Source organism: Mangifera indica, chromosome 12 (assembly GCF_011075055.1).
Source record: "Mangifera indica cultivar Alphonso chromosome 12, CATAS_Mindica_2.1, whole genome shotgun sequence".
Lineage (NCBI taxonomy): Eukaryota > Viridiplantae > Streptophyta > Magnoliopsida > Sapindales > Anacardiaceae > Mangifera > Mangifera indica.
This window is the reverse complement of record NC_058148.1, coordinates 5,490,329-5,509,067: the sequence shown is the minus strand read 5'-3', so window position 1 is coordinate 5,509,067 and position 18,739 is coordinate 5,490,329. Positions and strand designations below refer to the sequence as shown.

The window sequence follows — 18,739 nt, the reverse complement described above, 5'->3', positions numbered from 1 at the left end:
GAACCGAGCTCTTTCGAAAATGAGTTTCACTTCGTTTGGATTTTATTCGATTCGAATCAACCCCATAAACAATAGACTAATCTCTTGAATTTGCATATCTTTGTGGAAACTCTAACCGACAAGGCCATGTTAATAAGAGTTCGAGATTGCTAACATCATTGACAACGTCAAGGTTAAGATTCAAAACAATGAATATGTCCCATCGAATCAACAGTGTTCTGTCTTTGTCTGAGAAAGCCTATAATTTTTAATACAATCCTAAAAACTATTCTTATTTATTATTTTGTTTAATATAGAATTAAATAAGATTTTTTTTTTAACAACAAGGAATTTAAAAAGTTTTTATGAAGTTAAATTACATGGAAATGAGTTTAAAAAATCAATAAAACTATCTATATAATTTTAAGTACAAATAATGATATATCGCAATGTGATTGAATTATTTTAAATTAGAAATAAAATGATATTTAATTATAAGATGATATATCAATATTTATATATATAATATTACTTTTAAAAAAAATCATTTTCTTAATTTTCTATTGCTAATTTTTTAAATATTAAAAATATGGAAATACAACTTAAGAAGTCTTGAAATATATTTTATTTATACAAATAATATATATAGAGAGAGAGAGTGAAAATTCTTTAAGCAGAACTGTCTTACTATTTTATAAATGAAGACCAAATAGTGATATAATTATACCTGACAAAATTTGACACGATTATCTGACTCAATGTAATACAAAAAAAAAATCAGGTTAAAGTTATAATTTTCAATATGAAAAATAGTTTGGGTTGACCTAAAAAAAATTAGGTTGTGTTCAGGTTGATGTGAAGCTAGTCCGAATTGACTCGAATTAACCCAAAAAATTTGTAACACTCTATTGAATTATTATTATTATAATTTCAAATCTGGTTTAAATATATATTTTTCACCATTTCCTCTTTATATTAATTCAGAAGATAATGACTTTAATTTGAATGAGTTCATAGATGATATTACTAATACTAATACAAACAAACAAGATATTCAATAAAAACAATGATCTAACACTCTTTCGTATTAGTTATTTTCCGGTTAAAACTTAATTTTAGTTCTTTCATTAGTGCAATTATGATAGTTACTTTAAATTAATTTTTAAATGATTTTGCTTTTAAAAACATTGTCTAGGTTAGTTGGTTGTCTACTTGCAGAAGCTACTCTTAGGTCTTTTGATAGAAATTTATCATTTTTTACTAAGGAGATTTATTCGAATATAACAATTTTTTTTTACAGAGTTGTAAAAAACTATTTGTAGTTTATTTGTTTTTTTTGTTGAAGTGTTATAAGTTCTATTAATATGAACTTTTGATGTTTGGTGTGTCATATTAATAAACTTATTGATAATTTTATTATTTATGATAGTAATATTCATCATACGAATTAAAAATTAACTTTCTTAAATATTTGACATGTAGTTGTTAATTGTATTATTATCTATTGCATTATGTTGAAACTGAAGTTTTAGATTTATTTAGGTTATTGATTATGATATTTTGTTTTTATCCTTACAACTGATTATATAAAAAGACAAAAAACAAATCATTAGTATTAACTTGAAATAGAGTAATTTTATTTTGACAAAATATCATTTCGTGTTAAATTGTCTTTTCACATTTTTTTTAACAAATCATGTTATTTCGTAACAAATTATATTGTTATATGTTAAATTTTGACATGACTTTGTTAGTTGCATAATTTGGGTTAATTCAGAACGGGTCAAATTAACTCGAAAATATTTTGGTTCAGTTTAGGGTTGTAAATTTGTTACATGAAACTATTTTAGGTTAGGTTAGAGTTTAGAACTTTTGACACAAAACTTTAATTAACATAATACGAATATGACCTGATAACACAAGCTATCAGGTCTACTCAAGACAGTGTTGAGTGAAAAACTACGATATATATTCAAATTTTCTTTGACTTTTAAGTGTCTTTTTGGTGTAACTTATTATTATTAAATTATGATTATAGGAATAACTGATTATATGATAGGCAATTCTTGTATGTTTGGTACAATTTATGATTTTCGAGTTATAAATAATCATAATGTAATTGTGACAGTCTAACAAATAATAAAAAAATGATTATTTGTATTAAAATGAACCATTATACTTAAATTTCTAGACTGAATTGAAAATGCATACTATTTCTCCAACATTGCAAAGTGCAAACTAACATTTAATATATTAGGCCAAGGACTTATTCCCACCCAAAGTATGTTGTTATCCCTAATTTTTACTCTTTAACCTTAAAAAACTCATTTACTAACCCATGAATAGTTAAGTCTGTTAGTTTTAAAGGTAAAATCATCATTTTACTTATAATATTAAAAATAAACTAAAATTTTATCTCTTTCCCCCCTAAACTCTAAAACCTAACAATTTTCTCTCTATACCAAGTTTTAAAAAACAACATTTTTCCCTCTAAGGTTTAGTTTTCAATTCCCGGTGATATCTCCAATGTCATTGCCGACAACATCTCCCTCTCGATCTTTTTCTTCCTTCGACGGTGTCTCTCTCAACATCTTTTCCTCTTTCAACTAACTATTCGAGCTAGAAAAACGAAGAGCTTCATCAGGAAGACAAAACTCTTTGCTTTTATGGCTTGAATAGTTGGCCAAAGGAAGAAGAGATGTCAAGAAAGACACCACCAAAGGAAGAGAAAGCGTCGAAAGGGAGGGGTTGTTGGAGATGTCATGGGGAATTGAAAACTCAACCCTAAGGAAAAAATGTTGTTTTTTTAAACTTTGACTTAAGGGAAAATTGTTAGTTTTTAGAGTTTGAGGGGTGAGGGGAAGAGATAAAATTTTAAGGAGTTAGAGTTTCATTAACTTTAACCCTCCATAGGTGGGTAAATGAGTTTTTCAAAGTTATAAGTTGGGAATTTGGAAAAGTAACATACTTTGGGTGAAAATAAGTCATTTGGCCCTATTAGGGATATTAATTAAAATAGACAAAATTTTTTCCGCTTAAACCTTTTTAGGCAAACCTATAGTCATTTTACCTTTATAAGTAAACTTATTTGTAATTCCAAAAATACCCTCCCAGCCTTTGTATGCGTAGGCACTGAAAGGAAGGTGCGGTGTGTGCGGAGTGTGTGCGGTGCGTACACAGTGCGTACAGAGTGCGCGCACCCTTTCTTACTTATATATATATATATATATATATATATATATATATATATATATATATAAAAGTAAGAAAGGGTGCGCGCACTGTGTACATGTGTATATATATATATATAAAATATTTAAATAATATAATAAATAAATAAATATATATTAAATATTATAATATTTAATATAATATATATAAATAATAATAATAATAATTTTTAAATATATATTATATTATTATATATATTTATTATATTATAATATATATTTAAAAATTATTATTATTATTATTTATGTATATTATATTAAATATTATAATATTTAATATATATATTTATTATATTTTTTAAATATTATATTATATTATTTAATATATATATATATATATATATATATATATATATATATATATATATATATATATATATATATATATATATATATATATATATATATATATATATATATATATATATATGTATGTATAAAAGAAAGGAATTGCTGACCTAGGATGACATATCGATATTTTGGGTCATTCATTCAATAAGTTATTCATTGATAAATTTATATTTTATCATTCTATCTTTCATTTCATTAATTTTTATAGATTTCCTTTATGTTCCAAGAAGTGATTACAACTGCATTATGTTCGATTGAGATTGAGCATGACTCTAAGTGGTACATACTAGCTTTAGAGTTTACTGGAGAATATGCACCAAAGGCATCATCAAATGATGAGTTGACAAAATCAGACAATAATGATGATACCCTATCGATTCATCTTGATGCCTTTCAGGTAGCCTTTAAAGGGTCTTAATAATCCTTCACCACTAGGTCTTAGCTCCCCTATGTCCCCATGGTAATCCCCCAGCATAGTTTTCCTTTGCCCACGTGGCTAACCTCTAGGTGTCTACCGTTTTCATCTATTTATGAATTTCTTTATCACGAGGCCCTTAACTCATTGTTCTTGGTGTTTCCCGTATTGGATAGGATCCCTTCCATCATATATGTGCATCCCCTTCACAGATATCTACCATTTGTTCCTCCTATCTTCGAGAGTATTTGAAGGCCTCCTTAGTAAGACACTCAATTCACAAGACTGCATACAGCAATATATTGCATGACCGTCTTCAACAACTATTAATGAAGCATGCAAAGTCATCAGCTCTCAAATGTAACAGTAACTTGATCAGCAAGCTATGACAATACGAGCCAAGTGGCACAACATGGATCGATGGTTCGTGGAAAGATGCAACGGTAGACATCAATGCTTCATAGGGAGATACAGGAACAGTGGCAACAATCAGCATTGGTGTTTTGTGGGTAGATACAAAAGCTTCATCAATAGTAGGCATTAATGTCTCATGGGTAGCTATAAGAGCAGTTGCAGTAGTAGACATCAGTGTTTCATAGGTAGATGTAGGAACTCCAGTCCTCCATAATAAATATGATTACGAGACTTGAGGATTCATATGTTCAGACATCAAGATCATTGTAGGTTATTATCTACTATATATTTTTTTATTTCAGTTAGTTATGTTATAAAATAATGACAACTATATTTTTTTTTCCAGCTAGAGGACTTATTGGATGATGATGTGCAACAATAAAAGGATGACACACTGACAAATGCTAAGAAGTTTTCGACTGCAAAAAATTGTCAGTATTTGGACATGTGTTGTGAAAAGGTAAGTAATTGGTAATAGATCCAACAAAGATGTGAAAGAACAAACAACCCGTATTTGAGGTGACTCTTATGGACTCGAGATTGGCTGAGAACTACTCTGAGTTCTTATTATGGTACTACAATGCTAAAGATAATAACAACAATTGTGTCTTCCTTAGGGGACTGAACAGAACGACAACTAATGTGAGCAAAGCCTAGTGGACTGTAATTGTAAGTGAGGAGTAATGGTTGGAAAACATGGTATGCACCATTCGTATATTTTTGTTTATTTTAGTTATCACTTTTAACTTATGGTGTAACTTTTTTGTACACATAACACATTGAAGCTTTCTTAGGAATACTCTGAAAATCTTTTCAAAATAGTAACTAGACAACTTTATTGAACTAGTTCATTGCACATTTTTCATAGTCTTATAAAAACTTCAAGAATTTGGGTGTGAATTTGGGTGTGAATTTGGAATGACCCTCATTTTTCCTACATCAAATTAATAACGTCTCACGTGTATAGCTTAATGAAAACTTTCGACCATGAAATAGTGTCGACAAGGTAGGTTACATGGGAATATGGAATGACCCTCATCAATTGTTCATTGGTTGACAAATATTCATTCCTATCAACTTCGACAACCAACGTTGGGTGTGCGACATACTAGTTATCAATGAGCAAAAGTTGTATGTATACTACTGCGCCTAATATACCACTAATTTGGATAGAATGAAGAAGTTGATGGCACCATATAGGACATTGACACACCTAATAAATGTAATCAATTTTTATACATCAAAGGAAATTTAACCGTTAGAAACTCCACCAACGTTATAATTCAATGTGTTCGTGACGTGCAGAAACAAGATGTAGCAAGCAAAGACTGACATTTGTATGCTTATGTTTATAGAATACTTTACTTGGGATCATCCATTTAACTTGACATCCAAACATTCTAAGAGGCTAAGAAGGCGTGTGGCCATAACCATATTCCACGGGAAGGTCCTCAGTAAGTATTTAGGGTTTAGGGTTTAGGGTTTTTTTTTCCCTGAACTTTACTTAATTGACTATATTTATTAAATTCAATTGGAATTGTCAAAATACAAGTTTTAAGGATTTTGCTTAAGGTTTGGGTGGGCATGTAGCAGTGTTCGACCTCATTTGATTATTGTTTTACTGATGTTTTTGCATTTTCTATCCTAGCTTCATTTGACATATAATGATGTAGTTATATTCATTTCTTAATGCTTATCATGAAATTAGATTAATAAATAAAGTATGTTAATACAAAATATATGGTGTTGATTCAATGAAATCCAATATATACATAAAATGAACAATAATAAATAAATGCCATGGTATTTCTTTTCTGTCATTTGGGTGTTGATTCAATGAAATCCAATATCTATTTGACATATGGTGTTGATTCAATGAAATCCAATATATACATAAATATAGTTGGCTTCATTATAGGGAAAATGTTAACTTGTTCCTTCTAAGCCACTACCCTCTTGTACATGTAAGAGCCTGAAAATAATTAATCACTAAATTAATATATTAAAATTTGGATAAAACCCCAAAAATTCAATTAAACATGCAATGTCTATAAACTTAAAATTATCATCTAAGTCAATAAAGAAAATTAACTATAATAACCTATTCAGCTGGATAGGTCATACCATGGCTACGACAACCTTGTCCTCATCTATTCCTCGATACGCAGGACAAGCTAACCATACGTATCAGAGCTAGACAGACAATCGGACCGCTGTTGTTCCATTATTGACGAATAAATCACAGACATATTAGATGGTACCCAAACTGATTGACCCTTTAGTGGATTAACATCTTCTCAATACAACCCTCATAAAAATTCCATTGAGTATCTTACACAGTTCGAGAGGTTATTATACCTTGCAACGGTCGCAATGTGTACACATAGAATTTGGGAAAATTGAAATTTCTCATAGTCACACATTTAGTAGAGAATATTCATAATGAACATTTGTTGCCGTGAATAATGGACTTCATATTGTTGTATGTTGATGGGTTAAACCACCATATTGGCAGATTTGATCACATGTCCAATAAGTTTATCCTCAGCCTATAGTGTTAAAATGTGAGATCTTTGACTTGTTAAAACAACTAATAAAACCCATTGAAAAAAAATATTAAACCAGTTTTAGTCAGATGTACCAGTCATGTTTTACCTATTGAAAAACCAAAGTTGTATTGTACTCCTCATAAACTTAACTAATATGGTAACACACAAAACACAAGCAGTCTATGTCAAAGTGTTGAAAGACTCAACAATATTAAATGTCATGATGTTGTATCGCCATCCTTCAAAGTGGGTACATACCTAACTTTCATACCCAATGTTTGTCAAATAGGTTGCCGCAACTAGACTTACTCGTGTAATTCTACTCATGGTAGCTTGGAAGTCCTTGAGGCAATATACCTTAGCAACTTTCCAAAATAATCCTTTAATATATTTAGTTTTTTTAAATATGGTACGCATGTTACCCTTTATATAGTAATTACAAAACCTATGACGAGCATTGGACAATACGTTTGCCACTGATGTAATTATTGAATGATGGCAATAATAAATAATAGCCAAATTTGGCAAATCTCCAATGCACATGTATAGGTATATCAAAAAAGGGTTCACGTATTGATTCTTTCCTTGTGCCCAATACCAAATGTGAGTGGATAAATTTGATTATTGGCGTCTTTTGCAACAACAATAAAACAGAGACCTAAGATACTTTCTCTTTAAGTGTGAAACATCAATATATATCACCTAGAAATAGAATCATTGGAACCTTTTTATTGAGCAACCCATACATATAAAGAAAAACTTAAACCTATTTTCTACATCAATATCAATATGTGTCACAGTTCCCAGGTTCTTGAGCTCCAAATTATGACAATACTCATGTAAAAAATGAAAGGCTTCTTGGGAGATCCTCATAATATATTTAGTGCATATGTTTTGACACGTCACGCTTGCATTTATGATATCTCAATTTTGTATATGCTTATAATGTCCAAAATAATTTTCTTTAATTAATAAATGCGATCTACCATAAACATTGATTTAAAAAAGTTCACCAACGACTTTGCACTAGTTTGTCTATGGTGCGGCAAAATTTGATCCTGTTGACAAGTATGTGTCTCATCCATACATCGTAACACCCAATAGTCTTCATCTTTCTCTCTTGTTGCTCATGCCCACCACTTACATTGTGGATATATGCATTTAATCTTATATTGTATACTATCAGAGTGATAGACTTTTCATTGAATTCCAGTCTTTAATGCATATGTCTGAAATAATATTTTTAGTTCTGCTTTAAAATTATAAAAACCTATCATTTGCAAATGGTTGTCTCTTCGTATCGTCTGATTACTAATACTTGTATTCTCAACATCAATGGCAGACTTAGAAACCCATTGAAACAAATTTGAATTCTAGATGTGACTTGGATATGCTTTAATATTTATAGAACCATGATGTCTCGTGCTACATTTTGGCAAATCATTACAAGCATTGCTTTGACTGTTAGAGTATGTCTTATAAACCAATCGTTTTGTCGGTTTCAGGGCTATGTATATCTTGTATATACATTATTAATAAAGGAAGAGTTCTATCACATTTCACATGTTTTCTACATCACTTTTATATCTATGTTATAGTTGTATATTACATCCATAGTAGCTACATACATATGACATGTGAAAGGTTTTGATGAGTTTTAATAAACATCATTAAATTATTCCCTACATAGACAATCTATTTGGGCAATAGTATTACATAACGAGCATGTGCTATATCACCATAGAATATCATTGGATGATATTAGGCATGGTGGATGTACACATGGGTAAACAATAGAACCGTTTGATGGTTGGAGAACTGATCAAAGGTTATTATATTATATTTTTATCGAACATGACCACTAAACGATAATCATGTGGGCATTGATATGTAGTCAATGATACATTGTAAATCATACTAGTGTATAAATCCTTTGACTTGAGATATCACGGTTGTACTTCGTTCTAGGATATATGGTTCATATGATGTATACCACAAGTCTAATTATATCTCGTTCAAAAGCTTAGTTGATCATATGTTGCTTGAGTGAGAGGATAGGTGATGATCATATAGGGATCTGTTGGCTTGACCACTCCTGAGTTCTCATACAAATATCGAGAAACATGAAAAATTGAGACATTAGCTAATACAAATAAAAGTCCACATGAAAAGAGTTTTGATGTGACACGTTTTGATGTATTACTTGATATTCGAAAAGATTAACTAGTGGAGTTTAATAATCTATGAATCCAAGTTTAATCGGGATGTAACAACAGATGGATTGGATTACATGGTAAGTATGAGTAAAAAAGGTTCATTTGGCATTATGTGAAACTTGTACTTCATTTGGCATTATGTGAAGCTAGATGACATCACATGATCAGTGGGAGCTTTGTTTCATACCGAAAAATGAAGTATATCGATTATTGATAGTTTTAGATTATACAGTGATATAACGAAATGTACCATCCGATATGGGGCTCATAACTACGTCACTATGAACCTTGAAGGTCACACCCATATTTCAAGGAAAAGATGAAATTATTTATCCACAGTTGGCTAACATTTTTCGAGTATAAAAATAGCGTTTTTCGAATAAGATTCAAAAATTGTCATTTTACATTTTTGAAATTGTTTAAAAAAGTTGAATACATAATTTTAGGCACAAACTATTCAACATGCGTCAAAATATTAGTTACTCTCAATTATAAACCAATAGAAAATGAACACATGATTAACTTGATAAATATCTAGTTTAAGCTTAAAAAAAGGGAGAGAAGAATAAAAAAATATAGAGTTTTTCCTTTTCTTCTTCCTTTAGCCGTGAAAGCCTCAATTTTTCTTTCTTGAAAGGTGCAAGTCAAGAGATCACTTATTTTAGTGATTCAAGCTTCCTAATTTTAAATTAAATTACAAGGTGTAAGGTAGTTTACATATTTCTATGTTTTATTTCTTGAAATAACATGTAAATTTCATATTACCATTGTTGTATATGATATGAACATGATCTACATGATTTACTTTTGTTACCAAAATCTTACAAATGGTATTAGAGCATGAGTTTGATCCTTAAATGACAAGAATATGCTATAATTTTAGGTGTTTGGAAGTGTTAGTAATCAACACCTAAGATATAAGTTTTGTTATGTGTGATTGGTTCAAACCAAGTGTACATATGTTATTAAGAATGTTTTAATAGCATTTAAGAATCTTTAAGTTGTTGAAATTACGTTGAGCAAATTTTGACAAAAAAAAATCCTAATTTTGGAAATTTGGGTGTTTTTGAAATTAATAGTTTAATCATGATTTATACATGATTATCATGATGTACACATGAATTTTAATCTTGACTTTACATGGAAATGTGTTTTTAAAAAACTTAGTTTGTGACTTGGTGAAGGGCATGCACAAGTTGACATGATTTTCATGTATTTGGTTGATAGAAATAACATTCAATATTGATTGAATTGTTATTAATTCATTAAATTAGTAGTTGACTTGGTTTGATTGAGAATTAGATTCTTGATGGCTTAGTTTGGATAAATTACATTATGTGTAACCTTATTCATGCTTGAATAATCATCATATGGCGAGATGGATTATGTTTGAGTGATGAATGATTCATATATGTCATGATTTGGTAAAATGCATAACACTTGTGAATTTGGTTCACATTAGACATGTGTTGTGTATGAAGTTTATAACTTGTCATTCTAAAACTTATTCATGTTTAAGTATGAATTGAAACATGTTTGGTGAGATTTTGGTGAACTTGGTATGTGTTTTGGAAACATTAAGAGTTAGGGTTTTATGTTTGGTTTCAAGAAAAATGTAATACAAAATTTGGTTTAGTTACTTTGTATACTTGTTATGGTTTGATATTGTAAACACTAAACGTTGGATGTGTTTGTGTTTTAGCAAACTTGAACAAAAAATATAAAGTATAGTAAACCATTTGTTAAATTTACCAAATTACAACTTTAATTTCTAAGTTTGAATATTCGACCATGGTGTTACAAATATTAATATGGTGCCCATAATGTCATGTTATTATAGGTATATGTGATAACATTAATGTGTGACATGTGTATGCTATATATGTGAGACATTATGACATGTTAAACATCATGCATCTAAATGCTTAACATTATGTATGTTGTATTGAAATGGACATAAAATATTGGATATGTTTGTTGTCTTATATGCATAAATAAGAAATCAAGTTTGCTAGTCTAGAATTAAGTTATAAGATATTGGATCTCTTATATGCAAAATCAACCTAACGTACATTTTAGATATGTGTTATGCTAAGTTGTATGAAAATATGAATTTTTTTTATTATTGAATAATATAGTTGATATGTATTCAGTAGCATGTCTAAGTTTTATGTTTTATTTTTTTAGGATATATAATACATAGTTTTGTGTTTTAAAGAACTAAAACTTTTAAGCATGAAACATTCTTACAATACCATTTAGGTTATTAGATAAGCTTTCAATGACATAAATCATAAGAATATGGTTTAGTAATATGTCTTGGGTGACAAATACGTATCCAAAGATACACACTAGACTACTCGAGATATAAACTGAACCTAATAATAATAATAAAACCTTCCCCAAAGCTTCAATATCAAATTCTAGTCTTCCATTACGGGTCAATTAGGGTTATGTCATACGGTTGGAAATCTTAGATTTCTATTATGTGATGGATACTATGCAATATGGCGTAAAATTAGTCGATTGGTGTCTAGAGTAATATTTTTGTCATTCCCTAGATTTTATTATGTGTGGGAGTGATGGGGTATTATGTCTGGAAAGCACAATGGGTTAAATATGACTAGTTTAGAGTGTTTAGATCTATTATGTGCGATGCTCAAAGCTAAAAGCTCACATGAATCGTAGCTTGCATTTGGAATGCAAAAGGAAATCGTTTCCTACTTATTGAGCTTGACAGACTTAGATCTATTATGTGTGGTTTGCCAAGTTTGATAAAAACTTGATTCCCTACTAGAAAGTGATCCAATGAACTTTCCAAAACTTCACTTTGGGAAGTATAAGATTTGAATAAAATAATGGGAGCTAATAACATTAGGTTTATTGATAATTACTAATAAATTTGTCATTTCTTGCAGCATTCTCTCTTGTGATATAGAATCTTAAAATGTCAACGAAAAGCAATATATTCTTGAAATTGATAGACTTGCATATGCTTATTGCTCCCAATTTTAAAGACTAGCTAAGAAATCTGATAATTGTTCTCAATCTTGAAAAGTCAGCCTATGTCTTGGAGGTACCTTTATCAGCAGCAGTGGACCTTGACGCTTCTGAGGAGGAGCAAAGGGCTTTTGCTAAATGAGTGGATGTTAACTTACAAGTTTGCAGTTATATGCTAGCATCAATGAAATCTGAACTCCAAACTTGGTTTGAGAACATGTAGAGTGCGTATAAAATTATCACTACTTTAAGAGAGTTATATAGTGAAAATGCTTGAGTAAAGGAATATAATTTGATGACTTCACTATTCAGCATGTGGCTTAAGGAAGACATTTCCCCAGATGATCATGTTATTAAAATGATTAACAAGACTGATGAGTTACAAATTATAGGCACAGATTTGTCGCATAATGTTCGAGTGAATTTGATTCTCCATTCATTACCTCTAAGTTTTAAGTCGTTCTTTACAAATTATAATCTTAATATGATTTAGCGCACTCTCCCTAAGCTTCTTAATGATATTCAAGAATTTTACAATAATGGGAAGAAATGGAAAACACCAGCTAAGTTGCTAGCTGTCTTTGCCAGGTGCGGTAAAAAGAGGCAAGCTTAAAAGCCTTGGAGGAGAGGTTCATAGGTGGGATCTGGTGGACCAAAAGTACAAAGAAAAGGTTTTAAGAAAACAATTACCAGGCCTTCTAGGATAAAAGTTTCTAACATCGGGGCATCACGTTCTCAGTCTCCATGACCTTTTGTTCTCTAGAAAGAAAAGAAACAAGAGAAGAAAAATTGCTTTTATTACAACCAAGAGGAGCATTGGAAAAGGAACTACCCTCTATACCTTGATGATCCGAGAAAAGGCAAAACAAGTACATATCAATGTTATGTAATTGAATTTGAATTAAATGTTAATTCAAATATTGATTGCTGGATATTGGATTTACTTCAACTTCACATGTTTATGCTTATTTACAACATCTGTAGAATAGTTTTGCATTGAGACGTGATGAGATCACACTAAGACTGACCGATGGGACACAAATTTCTACAAAGGCTATAGATGTATGTTGTGTACAGTTACCTATTAGGCATGTAATAACTTTGTATAAAAAGTTTGTATTTTGCTAATGCCACCAGAAATATTATCTCTATTCTAGTTTTGTGTAAAAATGATTATCAATTTACATTTAACGAAAATGAGTGTCTAATTTATTTTAAAAATAGATTAGTGAGAAATGCTATCAATACAAATGGTTTGTATGTGGTAAAACTTGATTTACATAGCATCGTGTATTCCATATCATCTAAAAGAACTAGAGAACACATAAATCCAATAGTCTTATGACATCACAGAGTTGGTCATATTGAGAGGATTAAATTCGACGATTAGAAGAAAATGGACTTTTAGGTTCATTGGGTTCAGAACCCTATCCTACTTATGAATCTTGTCTTCGAGGAAAAATGATTAAACTTCCATTTAAAAATAAAGGGAAGCGAGCTAAAGATATATTGGAATTGATACACACTGATGTGTGCAACCCCTTTAATGAAATGGCCCGATGAGGTTTTTTGTACTTCATTACCTTTATCGATGATTATTCTCGATACGAATATTTGTATTTGATGAAATATAAATCTAAAGCTTTTGAAAAGTTTAGAGAGTTCCAAAAGGAAGTAGAAAACCAGACTGGAATGAGTATTAAAGCTTTGAGTTCAGATCGTAGAGGTGAATACTTGAGTACAAAATTTCAAGAGTTCTTAAGAGACAGAGGAATACTATATCAGTTGACTCCGTCATTCACACCATAGCATAATGGTGTGTCTGAACAAAGAAATCGTACTTTGTTAGATATGGTACGATCTATGATGAATTTTACTAACTTACTAGTTTATTTATGGGGATATGCCCCACAAATAACACTACATGTGCTAAATAAAACACCATCAAAGTTCATTCGAAAAACGTCATATGAATTATGGTATGATAGACTTCTAAATGTAAACTACTTGAAAATCTAAGGATGTCCAACATTTGTCAAAGTGGTCAGATTAGATAAATTGGAGTCCCGAGTAAAGAAGAGTTGGTTCATCGGGTATCCAAAAGAAAGTTTAGGATATTATTTCTACTTTCACTTTGATTAAAAGATTATGGTAAGTAAAAATGCATATTTTCTCGAGAAATAATTCTTAGAAAAAAGTGGTGCAACAAATGAAAATTACGCTCAAAGAAGAGTCCGAAGAGCTAATAACCAAGCCTATTCATGTAAGTCCTCCCAATATACAATCATTTGTACCAACTACAATGACTCAAGTAAAAAAGTCTTCTAAAGTATCTCGACCTCCTAAGAGATATGGATTTCTGACAGAAGAAGATTTTGAATTGCTTCTAATAGGAGAAATTGAGCATTTAAAGGATCTAAAAACTTACCAGGAGGCAATATTGGATATTGACTCCAGTAAATGGCTAGAGATAATAAATTCAAAAATTAAATCTATAAATGCCAATCAAGTATGGGCACTTATTGATCTACCTAATGGAATAGTTTTGATTGGATATAAATAGATCTTCAAGAGGAAAATTGGTAATGATAGAAAGGTCAAAACCTATCAAACTCAATTGGTAGCTAAAGGTTATACTAAAAAACAATGGTTGGATTATGAAGAGACTTTTTCACCAATCACGATACTTAAATCCATCAGAATTCTATTAGTCATCGCAACACACTATAATTATGAGATGTGGCAGATGAATGTTAAAATTGCTTTTCTTAATGGGTCAATTGAGGAAAATATGTACATGGTACAACCAATCGGTTTTGTATCCACTACCAAGAGGCATGAAGTATGCAAACTGCATCGATCTATACATGGATTGAAACAAGTTTCAAGAAGTTGGAATATTTGGTTTGATAAAACGATTCGAGTATTCAGTTTCATTAAAAATTCGAATAAGCTGTGTGTTTACAAATTGGATAAGAATAAAATTGTCGCTTTCCTAATCTTATATGTAGATGACATATTATTAATTGGAAACGATATTGGTACTATGACTGAGGTTGAGTTATGACTAACGAAATCTTTCTCCATGAAGGATCCAAGAGAAACAACTTATATTCTAGACATTTGCATCTATAGAGATAGAGCGGAAGGATTAATAGGTTTATCTCAAAAGTTGTACATATAGAAAGTGTTGAAATGCTTTCATACGTAAGACTCTAAGAGAGGTCTTCTGCTGTTTTCTCATGAAACACACCTATCAAAAGATATGTGTCCAAAGACTGATGAAGAGTGATAGCGAATGTGTGAGGTGTCATATGCTTTTGCAGTTAGTGTAGTAAGCAAATATCAGTCAAATCCTGGAGAAAGACACTAGACAACAGTAAAAGCTATCCTAAAATATTTTAGGAGGATCAAAGAGTTGATACTGGGTTATAGGGGTTTAAAGTTAACGCTTAAATGATACTCAGATTCTAATTTTTAATCAGATGTAGACAATAGAAAGTCTACATCTGTGTTTGTCTTTGTTTGCAATAGAGGCTCAGTCAGTTGAAAAATTACCAAACAATCGACTACTACAAACTTTACTATAGAAGCTGAATATATTACTGCTTCAGAAGTTATGAAAGAGGTCGTTTGGATATACACATTCGCTATAAAGTTGGGCATGGTTTCTTAGATGAGTCAACTAATAATTATATTTTGTGACAATACCGGTGCCATTGCACAGGCAAAGGAACCAAAAACACATCAAAGGTCAAAACATGTTTAGCGAAAATATCACATCTTGAGAGAATTCGTTGGAGCTGGAGATATTGTCATTCAGAAGATTGCTTAGGTGGACAATCTTGCAAACCCACTAACTAAAGCACTGACGCAAAGACTATTGGACTAACATCTAGAAAAGATGGGCATTAAGTACTACAACGATTGGTTTTAGTGCAAGTAGGAGTTCTTGTTAGAGTATACCCTAGAAATCAATTGCTTTGTCGGTTTCAAGGCTATGTATATATTGCATATACATTATTAATAAAGGAATACATGTTTTTTTTTTGGAGAAATTAAAAGACTTCATAAAAGAATAAATATAGTACAAACCCTAAACCCTAAAATGTCATACGAGGGGCATACCCCAAGTAAAATCAATGCTCAAATCCAAAGCAAACACTAAAATGTCATAAACTGATAGTAAAACAAAAACCGAAAAATACAAAAAACTTAAAAGAGAACTAGCTTGGCAAATGCCATATAGCCTAAAACTGTGGTGAGACATCATAGCTGTGCCCCATAGAAATGATCTTGACATGAACAACATCACAAATATCCCGAATAAGCTCTCAGTGGTGCCTACTAGCCTAATAGAACACCCGGTTGTTCTTTTCATACCAAAGGAAATAAACCGTTGCTGCCATGAAATAAGATGCTTAAAGTCCTTCCTCCGTCTAAGGTATAAGAAAACCCAATAAACAAAAGAAGACTATAAGAAGCTCAGCCATGCCTGAAGAGCCATAGCTTTAATTTCCCCCTAAACGTAAGTAGAGAAATCATAGCTAAAGAAAAGATGGTCATGAGTCTCAATAGTTGACCCACACAAACTACAGAGTATATTATCTCATAATGCTGAAGGCGATCCATGGTACGAAGGCGACCAATAGTGGCAAACCATAAGATAAAATAGTGTCATAGAATGCAGCCTGAAAACCAGAGCAAATGATTGATAAAATTAACATGTCATCGGGGTCGCAACATATCCCAAGCAGAATCAATTGAAAACTTGTTAGATGAGTGACCTCTCCAAAAGAGGTGATCAAAAATCCCACTGCATGGGAAGAAACAATAGAATCCCAAACTTGCTATAACTCCGAATAACTCTAAGGAAATACCTATATGCTATCATGAAAACTATCAGAAACCTTAGCATCCCTAGTAAGACTTGTGGCTGACAAGACCTGAAAAGAGAAAAGATCACATAACTGGCCCTATGGAAGCCAATAATCAAGCTAGAGGGAAGTGTCTTGACCATCACCAATGCAGCTAACAAAGAAACCCCTGCACCAATCTCTACTAATAAGAATCTTCTTCTAAGCCCAAGAAACCCCTGAAGTAACTCTGACATGCCAAAATAAGCGACCTCTAAGAAGGATTTTGTGAACCTAAGAAGACCAAATGGAAGAATGATCAGTCAAAAGCCGTCAGATGTGTTTCAATACTGCTACCTTATTCTAGTCCTTACATCTCTTGATCCCCAAACCCCCATCCCTCAGCGAGTAACAAACAAATGCCCAAGCCACCTTTGCCCCTAAATACAAAAACGAGGTGCCACTCTACAAAAACCCCTGTAAGATACCTTCAATCTTCCTCATAACAGCTAAAGGAAGGATGAACATGGAAGACCAATAAACCTGTATAGAAAACAAGACAAATTTAATCAACTACAAGCGCCCAACATATGTAAGAGAGGTAGAAGTCCAAAGTCTGATTCTAGCAAGAATCCTCTCAATCAAAGGCTGATAGTCAGAATGTTGTAGACGAGTAGTAACTAATGGTACCTCTAAATAACGAATAGGAAGATCACCTAACTGAAACCCCAAAATTTTTTTGCATCACTTTTATATCTATGTTATAATTGTATATTGCATCCATATTAGCTACATATATATGACCAAGGATTGAAAAACCGGATCGAATCGATCGGTCTAAATGGTTGGACCGTGAACCGGTACTGTAGACGAATAAGGTAGAAAACAAAACCGTTTTAGTTTATAAATCGGGTTGGACCATGGTCGAACCACCGGTTGGCACCTGAACCGCGGTCTAACCCGATTTAGGCTGTTTCCCTTTCAAAGTTTCTGGTTTATGAACATTTTTGAGGAAAGTAAAATCTGGGAAATTTTCACGCACCCTTAAGAGAGACCAACAACCTTTCCAGTTGTAGTGTCAATATCAATATCATAAAAGCATGGCCTTATGGGGAGACCTGGTGTTGTACTCATTGTCCCGACTAGAGGATAAATGAACCCAGCCCCAATGCTAGCTCTTACATCCCGTATTGGTAAGACAAATCCACTTGGGGCTCCCTTCTCAGAAGCATTGTGCGAAAATGAATACTGAGTTTTGGCCATGCAGATAGGGAGACTAGAAAACCCTTGCTTGCTGTACATCTTAATTTGTTGCTCAGCCTAGTTGCACAAAAATGAAATTCCAAGTCAACAAAAGAAGTCCTGAAGTGACTGTGGATGAAGGAAGAAATAACAATATTTTGGCTTGATGTTTTGGAGACTGCAAACTTGACAGGAGTGAAAAATTATCAAAATATTCACAACACAAAAATATGCACATATGTGTGTCCGGTTTAGGTTGTTTCCGGTTAAAAGTTTTATTTTTAACGATAAAAATAAGTTTTATTACTTATTAAATTAATGTTTAATAATTTATATATTTTGTTAATTATGAAAAGTATACATAACATAAAATTTAGTATATAAAATACATATGATTAAATATAATTTTTTTAGATTATTATATATAATTAGAATTCCGGTTGAACCGGTCGGTCCAAACGGTCCAACCGGTTCGACTGAAACTAAC

The 18,739-nt window shown here is 31.5% G+C and overlaps 1 protein-coding gene across 1 annotated transcript; it reads right to left on the bottom strand.

Moving 5' to 3' along the window:
- Window positions 1-18,005: 18,005 nt before the first annotated feature.
- LOC123193772 (formate--tetrahydrofolate ligase-like) lies at window positions 18,006-18,390 on the bottom strand. The gene has a single exon (XM_044606865.1). It carries the CDS (start codon window positions 18,310-18,312, stop codon window positions 18,055-18,057), a length of 258 nt encoding a protein of 85 aa, XP_044462800.1. The 5' UTR covers window positions 18,313-18,390; the 3' UTR covers window positions 18,006-18,054.
- Between the last annotated feature and the right edge of the window lie 349 nt (window positions 18,391-18,739).

Excerpts from the sequence above, each read along its gene's own strand:
- LOC123193772 (XM_044606865.1), bottom strand. The coding sequence starts at position 18,312 with ATGTACAGCAAGCAAGGGTTTTCTAGTCTCCCTATCTGCATGGCCAAA.